General features: G+C 38.6%; 1 protein-coding gene across 1 annotated transcript in view; it reads left to right on the top strand.

Annotated features, from left to right (window-relative positions):
- The window catches only part of LOC108549657 (uncharacterized), a 55,405-nt gene extending 31,187 nt beyond the window's left edge, over positions 1-24,218 (top strand). Inside the window, exons 11-12 of the mRNA XM_017903152.1 lie at positions 1,355-1,639; positions 23,127-24,218. Of these exons, the coding sequence (XP_017758641.1) occupies positions 1,355-1,639; positions 23,127-23,578 (737 nt within the window). The 3' untranslated portion in view covers positions 23,579-24,218. The remainder of the gene's footprint in view (positions 1-1,354; positions 1,640-23,126) is intronic.
- The last annotated feature ends 1,420 nt before the right edge of the window (positions 24,219-25,638 follow it).

Genomic DNA, 25,638 nt, shown 5'->3' with positions numbered 1-25,638 from the left:
CGTTCGTGGTTCATGATTTTTACTTTATCTTTTATACGCAAAATAAAGGGAAGGGAAAAGAAAGCAGTGCAGGAAGTTCAATTCGATGTACTTTCATTTCCTATGGTGCCTGGAAAAAAGTTCGAACTCAAATCCGTGTAAATATTGTAACACCGGAAATTAAATTCTAACTGAGATTTCTTCTATTCCGTAATTGAAATTTCTTGTGAAATGCGAATTTAAATGTATCTTCTTTGCATGGTTACTACGTCGGTCCACGAGATAAAACGCGAAGGTTGTGAATAATTCTACGTGTTATCAGGTGTGCAACATTATCTTAAAGCTTATTTAGATCCTTCATCTTTATTCAAGCACGATTCCATTTGTTTCTGCGTACCACGTAGCGAACATATGCACATATTTATCCTTGGAGGAAATTCGCTGTACGTATCTCTTAAAATATATAGTTAAAATAGAACGTCTTTAGCAGCATGTTTAAAATACGACGAAATTTTTCTTCCTTCTCTATCATATGTGTCTTTCGTTTTCGTCATAATTTCAAATTATCATTATTATCGCAGTATCTATTTTCTGTGCTACTCAGAAAATTTTATATTTTCATTTAAATAGCGAATTGCGAATTTATCTACGATTTCGTTGCTTTCAAACGATGTACCCAAAAATAATTAGTATTATTGTACAATTTAGTATACACAGTTAGATGAATGTATCTTTGCCTATTCCCACAGTTCCATGTCGCCCAGCATTTTGAAGTATTTCGAAGATTTAAAAATTTTGATTTTCAGCATGCTCACATGTGTTTTACGTTCATTATTTATAAGCACCCTTTGTGTACCCCGATATAGATACGTGTTACAAATTTGTGAGAAACGAACCTCGTTGCACGAACCATGTGTTACCTCTCAAAAGACAAAACCAAAAATAATTTATATATGTATATATGTATATAAGAGATTTTTATTTTTCATTGATATATATATATTATAAAATAAGGTAGATGATATAAATTTTATATCTCATATATAACGATATAAATAATTAAATAAATATACAAAGAGATTATTAATTTCTGGAAACGAGAATCCATTATACGCGTATATATCTTGTCCATTTCTAAAACTTCTGAGAAACGACAACTCTGTTCGTGCAACGACATACGTTGCCGATTACTGCCCCATAGAGGTGCAACTGACAAGTGAAACGGAGACGCGATCACAGCGCCGCCAATGGCCGCTTAACTTCAGCTCAAAGCCACGAGTCCACATCGTGGAGCGAAGCAATATTAATTCGTCTCCATTTCACGACTCATTCATACCCCTAAAGCGAAATCTAACAAAGCACCACGATATTCCAGACACCCTCGAGGAATTCAAGTTAGTGTTCTACGGTACGGAGACGTCTCTGGAGTTCGACAACGACCTGGACAGGGACAAGCCGCAGCCACCTGTGAATCAACAGGACGTGGGCCAGGACAACACGGCGATCGGAGCTAGACACAACATCGTGAACACGGTAGATGACCCATGGACAGGTAGCCAGCAGGTAGAACGCGTGTCCCACCAGGAAGTACAAAGACCGACGACCGAGAACCGGACGAGCGGTTGCAGTAGCGTGGACGCAGGAAGTGGCAGGTGCCTAGGTGGGTGCCTCATTCTACTCCTTCTAGCCTACCTGCTCGGTGGAGCCAGCTGGGGGAACCTGGCGACCAGCTGGCAGGATTCGTTGAGTGTTCGAAACGAGAGTGACCTCGAGGTGGACGACGTCACCTCGGGTTCATCCTCGACGACGTCGTGCGAGAGAATGGCGACATACGACGCAAGCTTAGCGATCGACAGGCCGGTAGGGACTCCCTGGTGCTCATGATGATATCCCTGGACGATCGACGTCTTGGCCTCTCGATCCACGCTCTGAGTCGAGAACTCGCGCCAAGAGTCGGTTCCAATTTCGTTTCGTTCGAACAATCGTGTGTTGTGATTCCCCTAACCACGTGAGCCGACGGTGATCTACACTGTCGTGTCAGCCGCTTTCTCCTAGACGCTTTCCTCCCGCCCGTCCGGAGAAAGAACTCTGAGGATGATGTGTCGAACATCGAGCTTACAAATGTCCTATGGGCTGGTTCACGTGCTTTCCACGTGGACACCCGATCGCTCACTACCGTATGTCGTTCTAGGGTTAGGATTAGTCCAATTAAGTGTCGTGTATGAGAGACTTCTGTGACCGGTATGCATGTAAGGAGAGTTGTCTGGACGTTCGTGAGCGGTAGCCAAAGGCGGCCTCTTTTTCAGGACGGCATTGAGACACTGATAGACCGATAGCTAGCTCGATCAAGCATCGGGGAAGATCGATTTTGACGAGCTGAACGTTTATGACTCCCCTTCCTTTGAATATGCAGCGGTCGCCCTTGATTTTTCCTCCCGATGAATTATTCACAACGGATACCCGACTCGGTCGTATATCCCGCGAAAGCGATACGCTGAGATAATAATTTTCATCGTGGAAAAGGGCGGACCGATCCTTCGATATTCTTCGCTGATTGTTCAATTCCCATTGAGTCGAGGTCTGGAGAAGATTAATCACGAGAAGGTTGCTCGATAGCTACCGTACAGAGGTTCCAGCGATTCGTTCCAGTTTATTTCACCGGCCTGAATCGTAACCAAGTGTCTCTGTCGAATTGACATCTCCGCCTTGATTTTCTCCCTGCTCGATCGGAGATCTGTTTCCTTTCAGCCACGTATAACCACCTTCGATATCACGCTCCGTGTTATCCGGGAACACTCGGCGATGCTTTTTCATCACGTGTAATCGAGTCATCCGCGAAACTGCCACTACGGGGATCTAAGATCGAAGGATCGCGTCCGTGGACGAGGTTCTATTCGGTACCCCGATATTTCGCGAAATTGTTCCATTTACTAAACAGCCAATCGTCAGTGGCTGCTCGACTGCGTAATTATAACGAATATTCCATGGGATAATCTAGTTGCTTAAACTCCGAGATTCGTTTCGATACGAGATTAATAAGCGATTGGTACATATCTACACTGCTGTTCGAAAGTTTGGCGGGAGTATTTGAATTTAGTAATATTGGATTTGACTTTTTCAAGGGTATTTCCATCTTTCACCTAACGGGAAGAACACGAACGAAACGATGAGATGGTTACTTTCGTTTCGTTGTTTAGAATATTACGTGGAATATTAGAAAAGACTCCAAACTTTTGAAGGAAAGTGTACATACGGGATATTAATCGTTCCATAAATTCAACGCCGTGTCTCCCTCTATTCATACACAGGCGAAGTAATCGAAATTCGCGCGAGAATTCGACGGAAAAGGAAAAGGAAAACAAAAGAGAGGAAAATATACGGGTCAAAGTGGAAAAAAGGTAAAAGAATGGAAGAGATGTTGCAATAATCTCGTAATGCCAGCTTAGTCTGTCCAGCAACGATAGTTTCTCTCTGCGTATCGATTGACGAAACGACCGAACGTGTTCCAAAGAGCTTCTCCCCTTTTCATCTCTTTGCCTTCCGCCTCTCCGCTTTTTCCGGACGTTTCACTTTTATCTTCCAGTTTCTTGCTTTACCTACAACCACCGGGTTCCCTCTGTCCCTTTGCTTCATTTTCTTCCCGGCGAACTTTCTCTCTCGTTTCCTCTGTAGCTTTGCTTGCCCAAGACAGCATCAGAGGAAGGGTACACCAGCTGGGGTTATCAGCACTGCCGAAACAAAAAGGTAACAGAGCGTTTACGACCGGCTGATGCAAACAACCGGGAAGAAGATACATAAGACTCGATGCTGGCCTGCAGAGTACACGTTTACGTAAGAGCGGAACCCTCAGCTCTGTTATTCGGTTTCGATCCCAAACGGAACGGCTGGCATTGCCTCGATAAATAACTACAATTTCGGCAAACTCTCCAACATCCGAGAGGATAGCTACAGCTGCATCGTAATTACTCGAACGACCGAGATTTTGCTATCTGCACCGATTTTCTTGCGAAGGATCGGCTTATTGTCCGGCCAGCTGCTGTGGCTAGCACGGCTGACTCTCGGATTAGGGTGGTTAACGTGTTTCGCGTTAGAGTGTCTTTGAAATCTGCTTCGGTTGTTGCACTGGTAGCATGGAATATATATGTGGAATATATATGTGGAATATGTGTGGATTTGGGTGTCATGAAAAATCGAAATTATGTTTAAATTCTCAACTATCACCCGAGGACGTCATAGTGTCTCTGTGAAGGTCTTTGGCCTTTGTGGCGTCTTTACCAATTTTTGGCTTACCAATTATTATTTGCATCGAATTATTCCGGGTAGCTTTGGGAATATGTGTAAATTTAGGTGTCATGAAAAATCGAAATTATGTTTAAATTCTCAACTGTCACCCGAAGACATCATGGTGTCTCTGTGAAAGTCTTTGATGTTTATGGTGTCTTTGTTAGCTTTTAGCTTACCAATTATTATTTGGCAACGAATTATTTCGGGTAGCTTTGTGGAATGTGTGAATTTAGGTATCATGAAAAATTTAAATTGTGTTGTATAAATTCTCAACTGTCACCGAAGACGTCATAGTGTCTCTGTGAAGATCTTTGGTGTTTATGGTGTCTTTGCTAGTTTTTGGCTTTCCAACGAATTATTCCTTGTATACGACAGATGATAGTTTGATAAAATAATCGAAATATATTAAAGAAATAATAAAACTCCTCGATTAAATTGGCAATGCTACCTTTTCGTATTCACACCATCGCCATTTTGTTTATATACGAGAGTCCTATACGTTTCATTGCCTATTAATTCTCTCAATTTTTCTCTTCAAATTCTTTGATATATTCTTGCTAAAAGATTCACTCTATAGTAGAGATTGAATTTTGCACGTTATTATGTGATCCTATGATCTTCTTCCTCGTGTCCAGCCTCCATTTTCTTCAGGCATTGTCGCATAGAATCTACTCATCCTCAGCGACCAAATTTAATATCAATCTCTTCGTACTCTTCCGCGCACACACGCACAAAATTTTAATAAAATATTCCAATTTAGAGATCTTGACCCTTGCAAGAGTTAAGCTAAGTTCACGACAAAATCTTCACTGCAGTTTCATTTCCCTAGCGACGAAAGAGACGAATGAACGTCAACTTCGCTGCGTAATTACAACGTTAATTTATTCTTACCTTAAATAAACTACGTGCCTCGGTGACTTACGAACGTACGTGCCCCGACTTTAAATTATCGGGACGTTAATCGACTTTTCGAGTCGTTCGAGTAATTTATGCGATACGAGCGCTGGCGTGGATCGCCGTTAATGGCACCACTTTCGCGGAAACTGATATTTTGTAAAATCGCCGCTTGGGATTTGGGATCGAATCAAGAGCTCTGTGCCGACAGAAGGATTCGAAATTCACATGAGAATCGGCCGGAAAATTGAGACCACCGAATATTCCTTCCTTTCTACATGGTAAACGTTAAAATTTCGAAACGCTAAAATTCCTTGAAATTCGCGAGGAGCTCTTGCTCGAGGTCTTAAAATGGACGAACACCAGCAGTAATTAAAAAGCGACGAGACAGAGAATGATGTCTAATGAGTCGCTTTAAAGAGTAGCCGTCCCATTGTGCAATGGGTTTGCAGGTCTTATGGCGACGGGAAAATTGAAGAAAAAATAATTCTTCGAATGGCAAAATGGCGGAGAGAAAATTGAGCGAAGTATAATCCGTCGAACGGGAAAATGGCGAGGCGGAAATTGAATGAGGAATAATTCGTCGAGTGACAAAGGATCCTCTCATCGAGGCCGATTCGAATGGAGATCGCGCAGGAAAAATCGAAGGGAACGTTTAAATGCGCGAAGGATCGAATAACGTTTACCGATACACGATAAGTGATAAATTAGCGAAAGAGAAATTTCGGAACGAAGGAGGACATAGAAGCTGGTCAACGATAAAGAGGGAGAACGAAGTGATTAAACTGCCAGATGAAGTTATGGCCTCGATGACTGCGGCATTTGATCGACGACGATCGTTACTTTCTATTTCGTACACGATAATCCGTTCGCACGATGAGGCAATAGAAAGTGTTACCTTCCATTGACGATCGAGCAACAATCGTCGATCCGATTCTCCGTGACGAATAAACGAAGAATGGGACCCGAGCTATTCTTTTACCAGGGAAACCGTTTAAAAATGCCGCGAAAACAAACTTCTCGGCCATTTTCATCTCCAAACGACAATTTTTGATATCCCGCACGATATCGAAAAGGAAAAAATGAAATTTGGCTAGAATTATATTAAAATACATTTCTCCATTAGAGAGACGCGAATGGTGAGAATAAAATAGGGAACGAGGGGATTATGGCAATTATAAAATGGCAATTATAATATCCCTGATGTTAAAAGAGGCAACGTGAATTTATACAGACGATTTCAAGTATTTCGTCAAATTGAAAATGACCTGGTTCATTGGCAGGGATGTCGTTTATATCCCTCGAATGTGTTGGATGGGTCCTTTTTCGTTCAAATGGTCCTTAAAGTTAGACCGGTAATCGGGACGAAAGAATCGTTTAAATATGAGGTCTCGAACGTACACCAAACTGACGTACGAATTTTATTAGCGAGCCTCGTCATGCTCTATTAATTTTTACGAAACCTCAACCTCGCCAGGACCAGAGAACAAAGGCATAATTGCGCCGGCGGTGCGGGAAGTTTTGGAAAATTTATTTCCAAGTGGCGACGGCAAAGATTTTAATCAGAACACTGCCACGATCACGTGAAGAACCTCTCTGCTCGGTGGTAATAACAATTCGATGTTTAATAAATTTGTACACGCGTACGTGTCTCGCTGGAGACGCAAGGAAGATCGTTGAGAGAGCAACACGGTCGATAAGAGGATCAATGCAATTTACGAAACTTGGCGGAAGTATAAATGAACTGGAAGGGATACTTGGGAAGAATAATATTGGCTCGTAGGAAAGGGTATCGTGCAACTTTTCCCGTCGAACGTTTCATCTGATTAATTTGATTTCTCTTCATGGAACATAGACGAGTATTTATTGTTTGTAGCGGAGAATTCTATGTTTTCCTTTTGAAAAAGTTTCGCGAGTTTCGTTAATACACGTGGTTCCTTTTCGTGTTTTAAGGATGATTCGAAATAGCAAAATTCGTAATTTCGATCTTTTTAGTGTTCTTCTTCGATATTAGATTTTTCTTTATTTTTTAACGGTGTCTTCGAAGATCGAGCGATTTTTATTATTATCGATCATTTCTTTTTGTTATTTATGGATAATTTTAAAGATCGATAAATTTTTTATTATTTTTTCATTCTTTTATCTTCATTTATCAGGCATATTTTAACCCTTTGCACTCCTTTGACGAGTTTTTATCACAGGAAATCCTATATTGAGTTACACTCGACGTCTTTTGATTCTTCATTTACTGAACAAGAAAAGAGGAAATAAATAAGTACTCGAATTATTTAAATTCGAAATATAAATTACAATAATATTTGCGAAATTATATTTAATATAATCAGTAAACGAAATTCTTTAAAATAAGCAGCAGTCGAGGAACTGTCCTGTGAAGTAAATTTCCAACAAAATACTTAAAATAGTAGGGAGATATTGAGAACAAAATTGAAAAATAATTTAGATTACAAAGGGTTGAAATATAATAATATAAAATAATATTCTCTATTGAGAAAACTTCTTTCTTTTTAATATTAACTCAATAATATTTGCAGCCCTTAGATTCTCAGGTTTTCAAAACTAACTTCTAGAACCACGGATAAAATACTCTTTACGATACTCGTGATATCACCTTTCAAACAGAGTCTAAATAACAGACACCAAGTGCGAATTTAGTTCCACTACCTTCGAGCTACGTACTTTCTCTCGAACTGAAACGCGAAGAAAGTAAAAAGCGTTAGACACGCACTCTACCGACTGCCATTACATTCGCAATCTCTTCCCGAACTCGCAGAAAAAATATTTCCCCTGACAGTAGTTTCCTTGCTCGATTCTTTCCAACATTTTCAGAATATCCATAAATCGAGGCTAAAATCAATCGAGCGTGCTACAGAATTAAAGCCAAAGCCACAGAATTCCTCTCTACATCCGCGAAATTATTACCATGATCGAGACCTCTGCTAATTTCACGAATTCCACGCGAAGTGGTCGGAGAGAGAGAAAAAGAATTCAGCCGAGTGCAGATGGAAAAATTTTTTCCAAACGACTTCGCTCGATGAAAAAAGAAAGAAAGGAAAAAGGAAAAAGGAAAAACGCACGTTACACGGCGTACAAAGATTTTCAAGCACGGGAAAATTTAGTGGTCGCCCAGACGATGAAAGTAAAAATGGGAAAAAGAAAGGAATCGGAGGAACAAAAGTTGGAACGACCTACTTCGCCTTTAATTGGCTTCGCCAGCGGTCAGCCACAAAGAGCGAAATGGTAAATACCGGTGATTCCTCTTTCATAGAACTCGACGACGTGATAGCTTAATTGGTTTGATCAGGATTCGAGTCGTCGCGCAGGGACTACCCGCGGAATTCTCTTTCTTTATATCCCTGATTGTGGCAATATACCTCGAGTTTCATTACAACATATCGATCTTAACTTTCCGATAAGTCGTAACTTAGTTCAGCGTTGTTATTTTAGCTCTTAAGTGAAATTAATTCGTAGTCTCGTTACCTTTGTTTTACACCTTAGGTAATCATTAGACGATAATAATTTATGCATAAATTATTTCCTATCCTCCGCGTAGGATTAATCAGCCTCTGTTCAGGAAAGAGTCGATATTTTCTCATATCTGTTTGCTTCCAAACGCACAGATCGCGTGACAGGGGAACGTATTCTGTCTCGCTTAATTAACGTCTGTGATTCAATCTCGCGTCTTACACGCATTACATCCGACAGATGGATGCCTCCATCCGTCTCGTATGCTTCGATCTTCCACTTTCTCCTCGTTTTGCGCCATTAACCGATACTCGGAGAAATATCGCGTTCCTCTAAAAATGCTCGAAGGACTCTTGGATTAATGATGGATGATCGAAGTTTAAGCGCATGACGCAGAGAATCAAAGAAAAGAAGGGTCTTATGAACGCGATATTGTTCCGAGATTTTTCCCTCACTCTGACTTCAGAAGTCTCTTCCATCCTGCTTCGCAGCATCCTGGTTCCTCTTGCGCCATCGGGCTAATGTAATCGATGAAGCTTGTCGATCGGTGTCGCTAACGATCAAATTTTTCAAAGAACTTTTACCTATATATATGGTATCATTAATTTCAGTCACTTTTGCATACAGTTTTCCTAATATTTCTAATAATTTGAGTGATAAATCGTGCTGTCAAGTTTCAGCATGAAGTAAATTTTAATAAATTTTTATTTTTGACGAGCTACATTGCGTTTGTGTGTCAAGCATTGTGGGTCCAATGTGAAATTGATAGAAAATTCAGGAAATCGTGTAATGGAAATTTACTAATTAATATGTAACTGCCCTGTCAATTTATTATAATATCGACACTTTATTGACCCAGTTCTCTTGCTATGAACGATAATTTGTTCGATTTTGCATAGTTTTTGGAATGCTATATTTCAATTTTTTAATATGCACGTGACACAGTGCTTTCAGTGATTACACGTTGCAGTATCTTAGATAATTTTGATTTTAACCGCAACTTAAAAACAGCAAAAAATTGTTCCTTTAAAATCCTGTCAATTTATCTGAAAGAGAGTAGTTTACATAACTTACTTGGGAAATTAATTGCAAAATTCCAAAACTGGCTGAAAAGCCAAACTTCATATGTTGCATATACGTACCAAAGTTTCTTCAAACATCGTCGACTTCCATGCATATACGTATGCATCAGTCTAAAGGCCCAAAGATTAACAAACTGCAGGTTTTACCGGTAAATCCTGGCCTTCGTCGTGACGGGGTAGTAAAAGTCCTAAAAGAGTTTGTAAACGCTTGAATTTCGGGATTTTATCTGTGTATAATACTTCTATTACTATTTTGCATCGTATTCATTCGTGCTAGGATAAAATAAAATTACTTTTGGCAAAATGGCAAGCAATCAAAACACCTATGAACATACTCGTTCGTTTATCGAAATTTAGCACGTTGATTGCCACGATGGTCATCACTGACCAACGATGCTAATTTTTAAAATTTATATTTCTTTCATTTTAATCATTTTTTGAAAATCTGAACATCGTAAATAAATAGGGAACTTTGATAGAAATTTAATACGTTGACTGCCACGATAATCATCAGTAAATTTTTTAAATTTATAATTCTTTCATTTTAATCATTTTTTGAAAATCTGAACAATGTAAATAAATAGGGAACTTTGAATAGTTATTTATTTTATTAATAATTTCCGCTATTCTTTTTCTGCCATATTGTTTGACGTCGCATAAATCACTGTATTATTAGCGACTACCAGTAAAGTTTAAAATCTGTTTTAAATAATGCAGTAGGTTTTGGATTATTTTAGTTTCCTTCAGGATGTTTTCTAAAGTGGCTTTCATGCTATGGTGTCTTCTGTAGTATAGAACAATATGTTCAACCTTTAAGGGGTGGGGGGTGCTACGTGATTCACAGGTTTGTAGTTCTTCTTTGTTAAGAAGATATCGGTAGATAAATTCATTATATCCTATAATTAATGGGAACTTTATTGCGGTCCCATGAAACGCACTATATGAAAAATGCGAGGCAGTCGACATGTTGATAAATCGTCATAATAAATAAGCTATGCAAGAGGATCCATTTCCCTACCAACCTAGCTCCTCCACACCGACGATGGTTCCTTTATTTGTTCGTTCAAGCAGCACCGAACTAGTGATAATATATGCTCTATTAAAGTAATCGAGCCTCTATCAAGGTTTAATCGTCAATTGTTATCATTTGCCCGACTGTTCGTCAGCAGCGGCGTTTACCTGTTATCCGTTGTTATATTCTATCGCGAATCATATCATGGTAGCCGGATGGCGCGGTACCATTGCAGGGTGAACGACGCGTCATCGTCGTCTCCATATGACGCGCGTTTCGACCGCGATCGACCGAGGTCAGCCGTCAAGCACACATATCATTTCCATCGCCGAGGGCACTTCCGTATTAAATTCCCTATTAAATTCCCTATTTAATTCCCTATTAAATTCCACGGCTTTTCATCCGCCCTCGAGAGACCCGGCTTTCCGTTTCACCTCTCCATCCGCGTGACGAGCTGACCGTGAACTTTTCGTTGCCAGTAGGGCCTTTCGCTGTCCGCTCGTGCCGATGAGAGAAGAATCGAGATTCGTCCGCGGATCGACGACGCGACGCGACGCGAGGCGACGCGGCGCTACGAGCGCGCCCTTCGACCCGCCTTTTCGGCTTTAACCCCCGACCTTTCGACACCACCGTGAAAAATTCTTGACAGAAACTCGCGACCATGTCAAGCCGAACGCGTGGAACTCTCGCGATATACATACCTCAGCGACGAACGATTTAGATCGAACGAAGGACTCGTCGCTGCCTTCGAGGAGATCGGGACCTGTGATCGAAATGGTTCCGAAGGCAACGATGATTCTGCGAATAGTTACCATACACGCACAAACAGTTCCTCGAGAATTCTCTTCTTGAACAGCGGAGACAACGCGTTCGAAAGAGTCGCATGGCGTTCGTTTAGGGGAAGGTTCAAAGTTCGAAGAGGTTAACACGCGATGTTCAAAGAGGTTATTAATCGCGACAAATAAAGCAGCAAAATACGCTTCTACATATATATATGGATATATATATATATATTAATAATTGACGCTTTTTGCAACAGATCGTTATATATTCGTTGAGCTTTCATTCGCGTACTTAGGTGCGAGTTAGGAAAGGTGATCTGTTCTCCGGATATCGTTTACCCGTTCGTGATCATTTAATATGGAGGACATAATTCCGGATGTGTATGTATATTTAGCTTTTAATTTATTAGTTGTATAGATGTCGCAACATAATGCAGCATAATGCAATGGTTTAGATGGAGAGCCACGCTTAACGAGCATAGGAATAATAGAAAGTGAGGTATTATGCAATAACTCGATTGTTACTATGATCATGTGATCTGAATTAAGAGGTTTGTTATTTAATTTTATCTTCTTTTAATTACTTAGGCGTGTCTGGAGGGTTAGGAAAAGGTTATTAACACTGGAATTACTGACCTGCGATGTGTAACTAAATACACAATGATAAATGTACATAAATGATGGTAATTGAAGTACGACGAAGATAATATAAAAAATTATTATTAATCCTTCGAGGACGATGTACGTATCTAAAGTCAATCGAGATTAAATTAAGCTTTCATATAGTTTGCAAATATATTTAATTTGCAGAATTGGTTAACGATATTCTTATCTTAGTAATGTAATATATAGGGCAGGATTTTGCTGCATTTTTACAGACAAATTCCGATTTCATGAGAGTTTTTAGACAAACGTCGTCCTGAAAGGGTTAATCTTATTATACACGGTTGCATGTTTTCAGTAATTGAAAAAGTAAATCGTCTAAAAATATCGTCTCGTAATTCTGGTGTTAATTAATCCCTTAATTCCAGAATTTTACGTTAGACATATCATCTGCATGAGAAATTACACAACCGTGGTGACGAATATATTCGTCGAACGCAGAATGACAGCACCCACTATAAATTCGAATCAACGCGTAACAAAGTGGCAAAAGCTGCGAGTTAACTTGTCCAAAAAACGAAGGACACGATAATTTTATTATTCCAAGATCCGTTACTACAACAAATATCATAAATATTTAAATAAAATCAGACAATTATATAAAAATGCAAATATTTTTCAAATCTTGCCAAAATTCCGATTTTTGCAGTAAAGCCTGTTTCGTTCTTCCACTTGGCGACTGTACTCGTCATTACCTCAGAAGTGATCATTTTCTCATGTACTAGCGAAACTTTGTTAAGAGAGTTAATACCAGCAATATCTTTAATCGTTACGTTGTTGATATATTTCTCGCAATTATGATCACTTCCGGCATATCGCTTCTATGTCATTAAGCGTGTGCTTACGCTCAATTCTCTATAATCCACTGTAAACGTTTAATTTGCCTTTCTCGAATCGTGCTCGACGCCGTGAATCTGATAGTCACCGTCTTCCGGGTTAATTTCCTCGGTGAACAGTCCTGAAGCACGCGTTAAGGCGTGAAGCAGAACCTGGTTTATGGAGAGTTAATTACGTTGCATCCCTTATAAGTTAATGTATAATAATTCTGTACATACGTGCAATAATAGACGAAATACCGACACGAATCAAGCATACGCGTGACGATCCGACGAAGTCGACTATCGTTCCTTCGACGTCAACCACGAATTCTGCGCAGGATCAGACGCCATCAACGAAGTCCAGAAACGCGATGTAAAACATAGCCGCGAACGAAACCACTGTCACAATAACTGCGATCGAATTAACGAGCAATCTACGAAATTAGGTGCAATAGTTCTATTTTATACGCTGTTCGCTGTTCACATTATGGTGTTCCGAAAATATAAGGGAAAAAGGGAAAAAAGAATTCAAGAATTCGTCTCGGACGAATACTATACTACGTTAGGTTAAACCTAGAAAATGGAAAGGATACGCGTCTCGCGTTCGAGAATCTTCGAGCGAAATAATCTTGGACCCCATCTCGAAACTTGTCCTCGCACATCGAGAGAAGAATCTCGACTCGGGGGATTAAAAAATGTAAAGGAAAAAATACCGTTTCTTCGCTTCGAAACGCGCTCTATAGGGAAGGCACGCTTTCCTCGAAGAAGACGACGAAGAGACAGCGAGATGAGATGACGTAAACGAGGCTAAGGGTTAAAATTAAGCGGACTCGTGGTCCTATTCGATCCTATGAAACGAAAGTACATACCGACTATACGTGTATATTGGGTTCTTTATGATAAGAGTCAATTATTCTAATCAGCGTGGAGGGGGTGTTGGTAGTCGTGTAAGAGGGAAACGAATGGTATAGACGTGGATATTACATAGGATTTTGGATGTGTTTCGATTCGTTCAGGTGTGAAAAGTATCTTCCAAGATGTACAATACTTTGGACGACACGGCTGGACAGCTGAATATTCCGATACGCCGCGAGAACCATTTCCGTTTCCAGCCATCCGACGCTTCGATGCACGATGGCCACCCCTGGTATTTCTAGACCCGCAAATTTTCCATTAACGACACCCCTTCGTTCTGTGCCAGCGACAGTTTCGAAGGTCTGGGATCAGAGGATAAATCGGAATTCGGGATTACCGAATAATCGTCGTGAGAGTTATCATGGATAATCGAGAGAGAGAAAGAGAGAGAGAGATAGCTGGGGGTGCAACTAGGACATAAGTAAAATTTTCAATGTCGTGTGATCGTCGTCGAGTACTTAATAGCTTCATAGAGTCGATCTTTAGTGTCTGCTAGGTGATCGGGGGTGGGAATAAATTCAGCGCCACTAAATCGCTTGCGGTTTTCGTATGACAATAATAAACTATAATTTACGGGGTGTCGAGGAGATGAATATCTGGCTCGAAAGAGGGTAGTTTTAGCTGGGCTCGAAGCGTGTTCGATCGTGGCGAATGACGAACGCGTGAAATCATTTAAATGTCTCGATTTTAATCGTGATTTTTCTATTTTGCTTTTCTTTTTATTAATTTTAATTATATTTTGAGCACTGTTATTACGGTGACTTTAAAGGTAAATATTATGGAAATTTTATGTGGTATTCGAAAGATCAAAAAATTCCATAGTACTCCGCGTATGAATACTTAATCCTGCATTGCAATTTTGTACTTAACGGAAATCTTTCTCCACGGAAATTGCATCGCGAGAGGAGATACTTAATTTGTTAATCTAAAAAAGTACTTTTTCGTTAAAAAAATATAAATTACAGATTTATTATTATACTGATCCCCGTGGAGCTATTGAGTTATTTGAATTAAACAGGAGAAATGTACTCTTAGTATTTCCATGCAGTGTACTTTGATGTTTCGAGGGAAAAAAGTACTAATAATAAGATTCGAGTCTCGATTTTATTATTTAATATATTTAATATTATTTGATAGCTTTGTATAGTTTTGTTACATAATTTTTGTTACACTATAGTTTTCGTCTGTCCATAGTTTAATAGACCTGGCTTCCCGACTTACGAATTTCAGACTTCTAGAAAATAGCCAAATATTTTCTGGAAATTGCTTAAATATTTTTTATTATTTCTAATTACTAGTAGCTTTAACGGTGATTTTTGACAAGCGAGATGTACTATCGAATCAAATGCTAGATTAGAATTTTTTATCGCGAAAGATCCATTTTCAATCGTTTTCATTGCCCAAACGAAAATTCAATTTTACGCAAATGACAGAGGGAAAGCGTCATAGTTACTTATTACTATAAAAGATGGCCGCGACTCGGGAGAGATTGGAAAATCTTCTATAGCTTTACGATCACTTTGATTTAACGATTCTCATAGTTCATAGTTTTCGTAAGCCCGCGATGAAGATGCATCAACGATAAAAAAGAAATAAATATATTTTTCGAATGAAGTTCGCATCTATCATATAATTTCTAGTCTTCCTGTCCGTATGCGAAAAAAGAGAACTATTTCCAGAGAGAAGAAAAATGATATCCCTATATATCAATCGAAGGAAGATCGATTTTGAGGGTTGATTTGCCGATCTTAAAATTCCCCGAACGTTCCCCACGAGATCGGATGTTCAGAACTGTCCAGCAGTGGCCTCTGTCCACTATACTGTTAATGTATCTATTGTAAATGTTTGTATGTAATGTAAAATGTATCTTTGCTTGAAAAGGCGACATATCCTAAGTTATAGAGAGTTCTGAGACAAAAGGAACGAGATGTAAGGTGCGATTAGCCTGACTTGTCCACGACTTTGCGCCATTTTCTTCCATCCCGTCCGGTTCATCTTCTTCGCAAACCTCTGTAGGACAATGATCGAGGATGAGAGTGAAAGAGAGAGAGAAAGAGAGAAAGTCTTTTGTGCATTGAGATGAAAGGAGAAAGAAAAATGGACGAGATGGAGGAGAATCGGCGATGAGAATGGCGTTCAGGACTTGCCACGTACATTTATGTACACATATACATAATATATTGTATAAGTAATTGCAACTACTATGAACCATTATATGCGACATTGAAATTTGTATATCATGGATGAATTAAAAGAGGAGAATATCCTGAATAAGATATTACCAGGCGTTATTCATATCGAGCTCTTCTGTGCAATGGGAAGAAAAAAAGAACAGGAAAAAAAGAAAATTTGACGACACTTCGATTGGCTAATAATTCGATTAGGTCTGAGACGCATTCGCTAGCCTGATTTGTTATTTATCGGGGAAACAGGTATGTGCCAATAAAGCATGCTTCCGTCGATTTTTATGTGGATGGCGGACCAAGTACAGAGTTATAATCGGTTTGCATGTTTGGTCTATTTATGTGGTTATGTGATAGTGATCTAATCGTCGCATGACAAGTGGTTAAGAAATAGAACGCGTAGATGTGTAACGAGTTCCTTTCCTATGAATTGCTCTTGGCTAAAGCGAATCGAGCGATTGCAAATTTACGTACACTTAATTTTCTTCCTCATACATGCTTATCGTTGTTTAAAGACGAGTTTAATATCGCTAGTACTCTCGCTTTAGCTCCGTGCATTTCGTAGCAAAACGTAAGCAGATGCATAGCGTGCAAAAACGTACGAAACATTTGATGAAATTCAGATTACTCGGGATCTTCAATTAAACTCTATTAAATCTATTTCGAAGACTGCATGGCGAAAACACGATAGGTTCATGTTACTTTATTTTATTATTTTAACTTTACTCGATAGCTAGAAAGTGTTTTAAATATGACGATTGAAAACGAAACTTGTTAGCCTCAAATATGCAAATAATATAATATAATAATGAACGAAGTCGATCGTCTTATAATTATAATTAATGTAATATTAAAAGAGTACTAGATTTTATTATTGAATGTTGAATTAAATAATATTGGATTTAATAGAAATTATTATTATTACTTTATTTGTATGAAAATCGTTTATCATGTTTTTGCCAAAGATTTTACGGTCTTCGTGTGCATTCCATATTTATGCATTCCAAAAATTGTCAAAAAATATTGAACAAATTTAATTTTATTTTTCCTAGTATTCGACAATTGTCAGAAAACTGAATTACACCTGTTCGTACGTTTTCGCATCGAATTGTTATATTTTTCTTAAATCGTAGTCGAAGTAGATCGCAGTGGTGTGCCATTGGAAAGCAGTTTATTACTCGTAATCCCCAACATAATTGACTATTAATCGAGTTACGAAGTGCTCATTAATAAACACGTTATCCAAGGGTACACACGATACGACTAATTGCGTTATCAAAAACGGATTTAGACATCCACTCGCGATAAGCCGCATCGGAAACTAAATGCTAATGAAGGGATCTAGGGGAAGATTCGAGGGCACGGAGCACGGTAGACGTTGAGGGCACAACGCAGGGAGTGGAGCTGTTAAAAGTTAACACAGAAATAGATTTTAATTTAACTTTCGTGTATACGGAAAGTTTTCTGCTTGCACTTCATGAATAATTCAGTGAACTTTAACCTGGACTCTGAGAAGAGCTCTATAATACCGGCATTTGAATAATTAAAATATTTAGCAGTTCGCTTGGTTAAACAATATCACCTAATAGCCTTGGTTAACGAAATCTTATGCATACACACAAACCTATGCATACCAAACGGTCTCAACGTTTCGCCTGCCTGTCGTCGCGACGAGATTCATCTCGGACACGATTGTATCTAGAATATTTCTGCCCTGATCAAGTATATTCAATCGGAAAGTTTCTTCTCCAGTGCTCTACGCTTTCGTAGATTCGCTGAATTTATGAATCTTTCGAAAACGCGAGTTTTCAACGCGATTCACCCTTGCACTGCCTTGCATGCGAGTTCCTTCTGCACAGTGCGAACGGATTGGGTACCTGCGTCGCCATTTTCGACGTCTCGTCCTGCATGTGACTGGCAGATGGCGCGACTGATTTCTGGTGTGTGACGTCGCTTTGTGTTTACGAGACTTGCACGTTATTAGGGCTAATTTTTAAAAAAGGATATCTACGAGTGACACAGGAGAATTTCCAATTCGAAAATTTCCAATTTTATTAATTTTCCTTCCTCACGTTTCTCATAACAACGTGTAATTATGGCTTCAATTGTTGAGAGAAACTACGCATCGATCAAAGCATTCTGTGGAACATAGCTCACAGGATCTTATTATGTACACTTACTGACATAGGTTGAGAAATGAGGTAAAGATTTGTGAATTTTTCTAAGTCTTTTACCTTCCGAAATACGTAGGTTGAAATTAAAAATGAGCTTATGATGTTATTTCTCAGTTCTATTTTTATTTTTGATACGCATATGTATTTCGGAAGATAGAGAATTGGGAGAATTCTCAAATGATTGTTTTGTTTTTTACCTTTTGCTAGTATGTGTGTGTGTTCGTATCGATATCTGACATCCACGCAAAGCTACGTCGATTTTCAACGACGCGATCAATCTCTACGACTATTTGTTGCTTGTGTATCCTTACAGCTTGACTCTTTCGTGTATTACACGTTGACTCTGTCACATTCCTTCAGCTGAGCAAGAGATTGCAGGAATTCTGCCTCTTGCCCGATGAATCTTTCATTGTCCTGGAGATAACGATAAAGTATTTCCTCGTGGGTATTACGGATTATCACGTTGCAATTTAACAAAAGCACTTTGATACTTGCAAAATTAATTTAACAATATATAACAATAAATACCACTTGGAATGTTATAAAATTGCTTATTGCAGTTACCACGGTGAAAGCATACTGATAGTTACAAACTTGATATAATAATATACAAAAGTAAATACTATTTCGAATATTACGAATCCCTGCAATTAAATTATCATAGCAGAATTTTAATTTTAATTTTAATTTTGATTTTAATTTTAATTCGATCGTTTACAAAATTTATATAATACATAAAAATAAATACCAATTTGGATCTAATCGCAAATTATTTTGTCTGTTGTTGTCTGGTTTATAAAATTTGAATAATAATATATAATAACAAAAGAAATTATTAAAATGGAACCATTCTGATCATCGCAAAATTGATGTAATAGTCTAAAATAATAAGAGCCTTGAGATACAATAAATTATCGCATTGTCTATTAAATTAGCCGTTTATAAAGAAAAAAAAACATTATACGAAAATTTCTATTGGAATGAAATTATCGATCACATGAAGCATTTGATAAAATTTCACCAGTGATTTGCACGGAATCAATCGAGTTTCTCCTTTCTTCAGAACGAAGAAACGGAATAAAGAAAGCTGCGGAAAGAGCATCGTGATCGCTTATCCAGGAGATCAAAGTTGATTCACTTCGAGTGGAGGCAAAAGAGAAAGATTACTTGTCCTAAAGTGTCACGTGTCGCTTTATCCCTCTACTCCATAGCAGGTTCTGAAAACGTATTTAGGTACTTGGGGCTCTCCGTGGGCGAGTTGCGGTGCGGATTTTCTCAGACCAGCCAACTACCATCACCAACCAACCATCACCAACCACATCCACATCCACAACCACACACGTACAACCAATAAAAAATAAAAAAGAACCTATCCCTGATCGCTTCACCAGCACGGTGAGTCTTACTTCTCTATCGTTCTATAATGTTTCCTATTTATATCCTTTGGCTAGTAGCGCTCTGCTTTGAATCAAGTATCTTGAATCGTGGGCAACGTCGACAAAAATCATTGAAGAATTGTTATTGAAAGCGTTAATAAACAATTCACGTAACGATTCACCTCTTTTCAGCCGAGAAAGAAAATTTTTATCGGATGCAAATTTCATTTTGCGAGTGATAAGTTGTGACTGAGTTTATTAGATAGTATTTAAAAATTTAGTAGTATTTTAATTAATATTTAATAGATAGTATTTCAAAATTTAATAATTTGCTTATTAAATAGTAATACCATATTTCTTATGCTTTTAATGTTATTATTTTTATTGTAAAAATTTATTGAAAGTTTCAGAAGGGAAATAATGGAGGAAATAAGGTGTTTGATTGTAGGAAATTTTGAAGAAATATTTCCGAATATTTTCAAACTTTGTAAATCTTTAATTTTAGGGAATTTTGAAATAATATTTTCCAGCATCTCCAAAATGTGGAAATTTATAATAAAATCCTCGATATAAATCTACTAATATCGTGTATTTCTCTTTGTTTCGTGTATTTCTCTCGTTTTTAAAAGAAACGTAGCCATTTTGGTTTTGAGAAAAAAAATCGCTTATCTCAATTTTGGAGAAAGAAAACCATTTTCCACCAAGCCATTCAATCTCTCTAAAGAAAAGTGAGAAGAATATTTGAAAGTGTCTGACAAAATGTCATTACGACCAACTATTATTTATTGTTTCACATTGCTCGCGTGTCTATACTCAGTCTGCCTGGATTCAATTTACTTCGATTCAATTGAACTTTCTCTTTTCCGTTAGAATCTTATCATTTTTATTCTCGTAATTAATGATCTTGCTTTCTCATCAGTTTCTTGTTCCGTGCATAGTGCTTGAATTGGTTGATCTTTGCTGCAATGATATTTTCTTTGCGCTTCGCTGCTTGCTGGATTACCAGTGAATCGAATTAACCTGGTTAAACCGCGCTTAACTTTGTGCAATACGAGATTTTTATTGCTGAAAATCGAAATATCGTATATTCACAGAAATATGTCTAGATACAGCCTCGAGTATTTAATTATTTTACCCTGAACATTACCATCTAGTGATTTTTCATTTCAAACACGTAACAATCGCAAGCACTTTCTTTCAACGAACACTCGACACAGGTTTATTATTATTTATTATTATTGATATTATTATTTGTCATTATCGAACTTAGAATGTCCCATGTTCAACGACGAAACATTACCAGGAAATTTTCATCGTTCTACATGTATTTCGCTAATTGTATTATTACATTTAATGCCAATAAATCGCGTAGTGACCATAAGCTTCAGCATGGACCCTAACATTATTTTGGCCTCGCATTATTTTCTATAGTTACATCGGATAGCGACTGGCAGAATTCATAATTTACAATTTTATCTAACGTGCTTCATTTTCGTTTTCTTTTTTCTTTTATTCTTTATTTTTCTTTTTTTTATCGTGGAGTAACGCAGATGGCGCTACTTCCGCATTCGATAAATGTGAGCGACAGATTTACATTAGGGCTGGGCGAATATGAAATCAGGATATTCCTCAAATATCCTTAAAGAATCGAATTTCCAAGGTACAACTCGATCGTTATCGATCCCAGACAGTGTTAAAGATCGTTTGCGACCGATTCTAAACGAAGTTGAGAATCGTTTCCCGTCGATTCTGAACAAAATTTCCTCTCCGATTGAGTCTAAACGAGGTTAAGAACCGTTTGCGACGGATTCTAAACGAAATTGACACATTAGGGAGGATTTTATTTGCAATGATGCCCGATAGTCGGATATTTTGCTATTCCCGAGTGGAGAATAAAGGAAAGAGTGCAAAATATCTCGTCTTCGTGCGCAATGTGCCGAGAATCGTTCGCGGTCGATCGATCTTTGATTCACCAAGGCCTAATAAACAGTGAATGTATAATTGTTCGTCATTATAGTATAGAACATCGCTTATCGCACACATGTGTACCTTGTTGTAAAACGAATATGTATATTTAACCAGAAAATGTATTTCGATTGTGAATTAAAGTTACCACATAATATCTCATACACGAAACCAACACACAAGTGACGTATGGATGACAGTTTGACAGTTTGACAGTTTGACAGTTGGAAGATTTGATCGAACTTACTCGAAAATTGATTAACATTATAACTATCGATGTACCATATAACGAGTAACTGAATGTATTGTCTTTTATGATGTATAAATATCGTGCATGAGTATTATTATACTATACATTATCTTATCTGCCAAAATTATGCTTTTACAAATTTTTACTTTGAGAAACTTAAAGACCTCAATATTGATCGATATAAATTCCATCTTTGATGTATGATAAGACTATAGTATAGAATGGACCAGCAGTTCTCAACCTATGACACGTGTACCACCAATGATATTTGAACTGAATTAAATTACCATTATTGTTATATATACTCAGTGAAGTATGTTATTGCACAATGAATAGATACTACTTGCAAAGTGATACGTGACTGGAACACGTATTACTTGACAATATGCAGGTAAAAAGGTTGAGAACCGCTGGAGTAGACTATAAAAATACGATGATAATAATAATCCTCTTCCAACGAATTTCTCAGTTACAATAATATTCTCGGGAGAGATGATTATATATAATGACGTTCTTGTCCGAATGATACTCGTGTTCTCGGAAATGGCGGAAATAAAATATCCGAGACAAGTAATTTTGGTGCCATTGGTAGTTGCAGTGTTAAACGCGATAACGTTATTACCTTGACGTCACGAGAACTCCATAGCAAGGAATCAGATGCTTCTGGTTTCCATGACCATTGATCGTAACAGTAATTCAGGTTTCTCGGTTGTCCCTCGTTGAGCATAGGTTTACCAACATTGGCATTAACTTCATCAAGATCCTCGAAACGCGTCTCTTGTCCGCTTTCAGCACTCTCTAGACGCGCGGTATTGTTTGAAAATTCAAATTATCTTCCGGAATGAGCCAAAAGCTTTGCATACCTGCGACTAAACTCGCGAATAATCTGAAATCCTTTGCTCGAAATTCAATAACCGGGATGAATAATTGGGACGGACAATCGAGATCGGTAATTGCCAAAGGAGGACGCATGTCAAAGTAGACTAGCAAAATTAAAGCAGAATTAAAGTAAAATTCAGGAATAGGATTTCACGTGGAACCTAGAACTACTGACTACAAAGACGAACAGCTAGATAAAAATAAAGCATTATTTTTGCATGACTAGTTAGTCTGCTATTGTCATCCGTATGTTTCCGAGGCTACTCGACACATCATCGAACACACACACAGAACAAGCAACGAAACAACACAACACAACGAGATACCTATCATAGAAAACACTATCGAAGAAGGGAAGACCTGTGAAAGACCTGTGTCATTTTCCAGAATGTAAGCAGAACTGGTACTACCACGGCGGAGTCTGCGTGTACGATTGTCCTACCGGAACTTATGGCGTTTCCGACGAGACAAAGGCTGTCTGCTCAGGCTGCCATTACTCCTGCCTAACTTGCTCAGGATCTTCGAATACCGAGTGTACCAGTTGTCACGAGGACGCCGATCTCTCAACGAATCTCGACGAGTCCGTGTGCGTCCTGCGAGAGTACTCGTGGACCATGCAGTCCACCCTCTGGTTCTACCGGATGACCATTTTCTTTGGGATCAACGTGGCCGTGTTCGTCGCGATGATAACGTACGCTGCTGTCAAGTGGTATCTCCGACGAAGGAGTTCGCTGATGTACAGATACAGCAAGGTCTGCTACTCTATCAACGGGGACAAGCTCTATCAAGCGGACAAGAGTAAATTGCAGGAAAACGCTTGTGTCTCTGACAGCGAATGAAGAAGATGGACTTGGTGGGGTAATCGAGGATGGCTGTGCGGTTGGAGCGGAGCTCCAGGGTCATCGATTCGTGGACGTTGCGGCAGATGAAGGAGGAAGGAATTTGGAGAAGCTGACGTTGGAGTGATCTTGGAAGATTTTAGACTGAAGGAGAAACTCGTGATACGAAATTTCCACGTGGTTTCCGTCTGTCCAGTAATTATGTGTTTCTCACGACGTTAACAGTATTTTTGATACTCCTCAGGAGGATTCCGTCCTTCTGATTCACACATTCCGACTCGCGTGCATGGATTAATTGTTTGTGATTTCCAAATGGTGTTGTTGATGCAGGAAAAGGATCGATTCGACGATGTACTTACGTTGTCACGATTCGCAGTGGTATACAGAGTGTTTAAAAAGAAAGTCTTAAACTTTGACGATTTTAATCAACGGGACGAACGAGGTTGTCACAGTCACGGTAGTTTGGGCGCAGCTTTGGACTTCGACTTATGATATACCGTGTGAATATTCTTTTGACACGTTAAACGCCGCGCCTGGCGGTAGACTTTCCGCTCAGGCATCGCCGGTCCGTACGGCCCGAAAGAGCCCGCATAGCGACTAACTGTGGCGTAAACGGAACTACACGTAAAAATGGCGTGGCATTTAATAGCGTCGCATACATGCGTTTGATGGAAACCATCAGTTTGGCCGAGGAACTTATATATGCATTCGACGGAAGTAACTGATAGGGCTTAAATGTGTCCCATGTAAACGCGTTGCTATGACCCAAAAACACATATATGTGCCCGCTGTTGCGGCCCTAGGACCCCACGTCCCAAGTTAAGTGGTGGACTGTTTTATGTCCTCATTGCCAGCGTCGCTATGAATGAAAATCGCGTTTAAGTAGAAATGAGTGCTGATAATTTTGAATGACTATCACGGCAGCTGCTCGGCCTCACGGTACGGTTTACTCAAAACCGCTCCATCCGCAAAGGGTTAAACGAAAAGAAGCTTCGTATTTCTCTCGTACTTTTTAACACCCTGTATTTTGATCTCGTCGAGGTACGATGGAAAACATAAATGAGGATAGAACTGACACCGTAGAAATAGACATAGTACGTTCGTAATTTAATTTCATCGAATTATTTAACCAAATTGATCCATTCCAGGCGCGCTTGATGCGACAATGATTTAGATTTTCTCCAAGTTGGATCCGAGGGTCCAACAATTTAGGTTGGTCATGTGAGTTGTGAAAATCTGAATTCAGTCAGAATCGCAACACGATTGATCGCGTGGAAATGCAAATACGCTTACAAAGTTCGGATCCTTAGCTAAGTAACAGTTAATAATTAAGTACGCGTGGTCAGTGTTCGATCATCGTCATGAGGATAAGCCGATTTACACCGTACGATATCTTGTGCTCTTCGATAATCAAAATTAAAGTTTCATTACACTCTGTAACTAACTGCAACACAATTTGCTGCTCGAGTTCCTAACTGTATATGACACGTTGTAATTTATAAACCAGTAAAATTACCATGTGATACTATTTATGTAAATTACATTAAACATGTGAGACAGGATAGTAACCCTTTGATAACGACCAAAGACTTTGAAACGTTGCACAGCTGCGCCGTTAGGGTGACTTGTAGGTGTACATAACGAAATCAATGAAACGTCGGGAGTATTAAAGCTGATCGATCGAATTGTACAAATTAACTCGTTATTGTATGCGAACGTGACGTAACACGCTAACTCCGTTAAAATTAAAAGACATCTGAATAACTAATTAATGTGATATGTACGTTACAGCAAGGTATGATTAACAATTTACAGGCCTAACGTTTGTTATAGATATGAAATGTCTGAAACGACGACGAAGGTATAGTGTTAATTATTTTTGTCAACGTTGTAAAGGAAATGACACATTAAATAGGAATTTCACTAACTGAATGTTACTTTGTAATATTATTTCAATATCCTTAGTTATTTGAACTATATGAATATTATATTATAATAAATTGTATATAAAATTATGTAAATATGGAGTAATTGAAAATTATTCCTCGTAGGACAAAGCA

The sequence above is a fragment of the Eufriesea mexicana genome, unplaced genomic scaffold, assembly GCF_001483705.2.
Source record: "Eufriesea mexicana isolate 0111107269 unplaced genomic scaffold, ASM148370v2 scaffold2134, whole genome shotgun sequence".
NCBI lineage: Eukaryota > Metazoa > Arthropoda > Insecta > Hymenoptera > Apidae > Eufriesea > Eufriesea mexicana.
The sequence above is the reverse complement of the archived record's forward strand: the minus strand, read 5'-3'. Positions and strand labels throughout refer to the sequence as shown.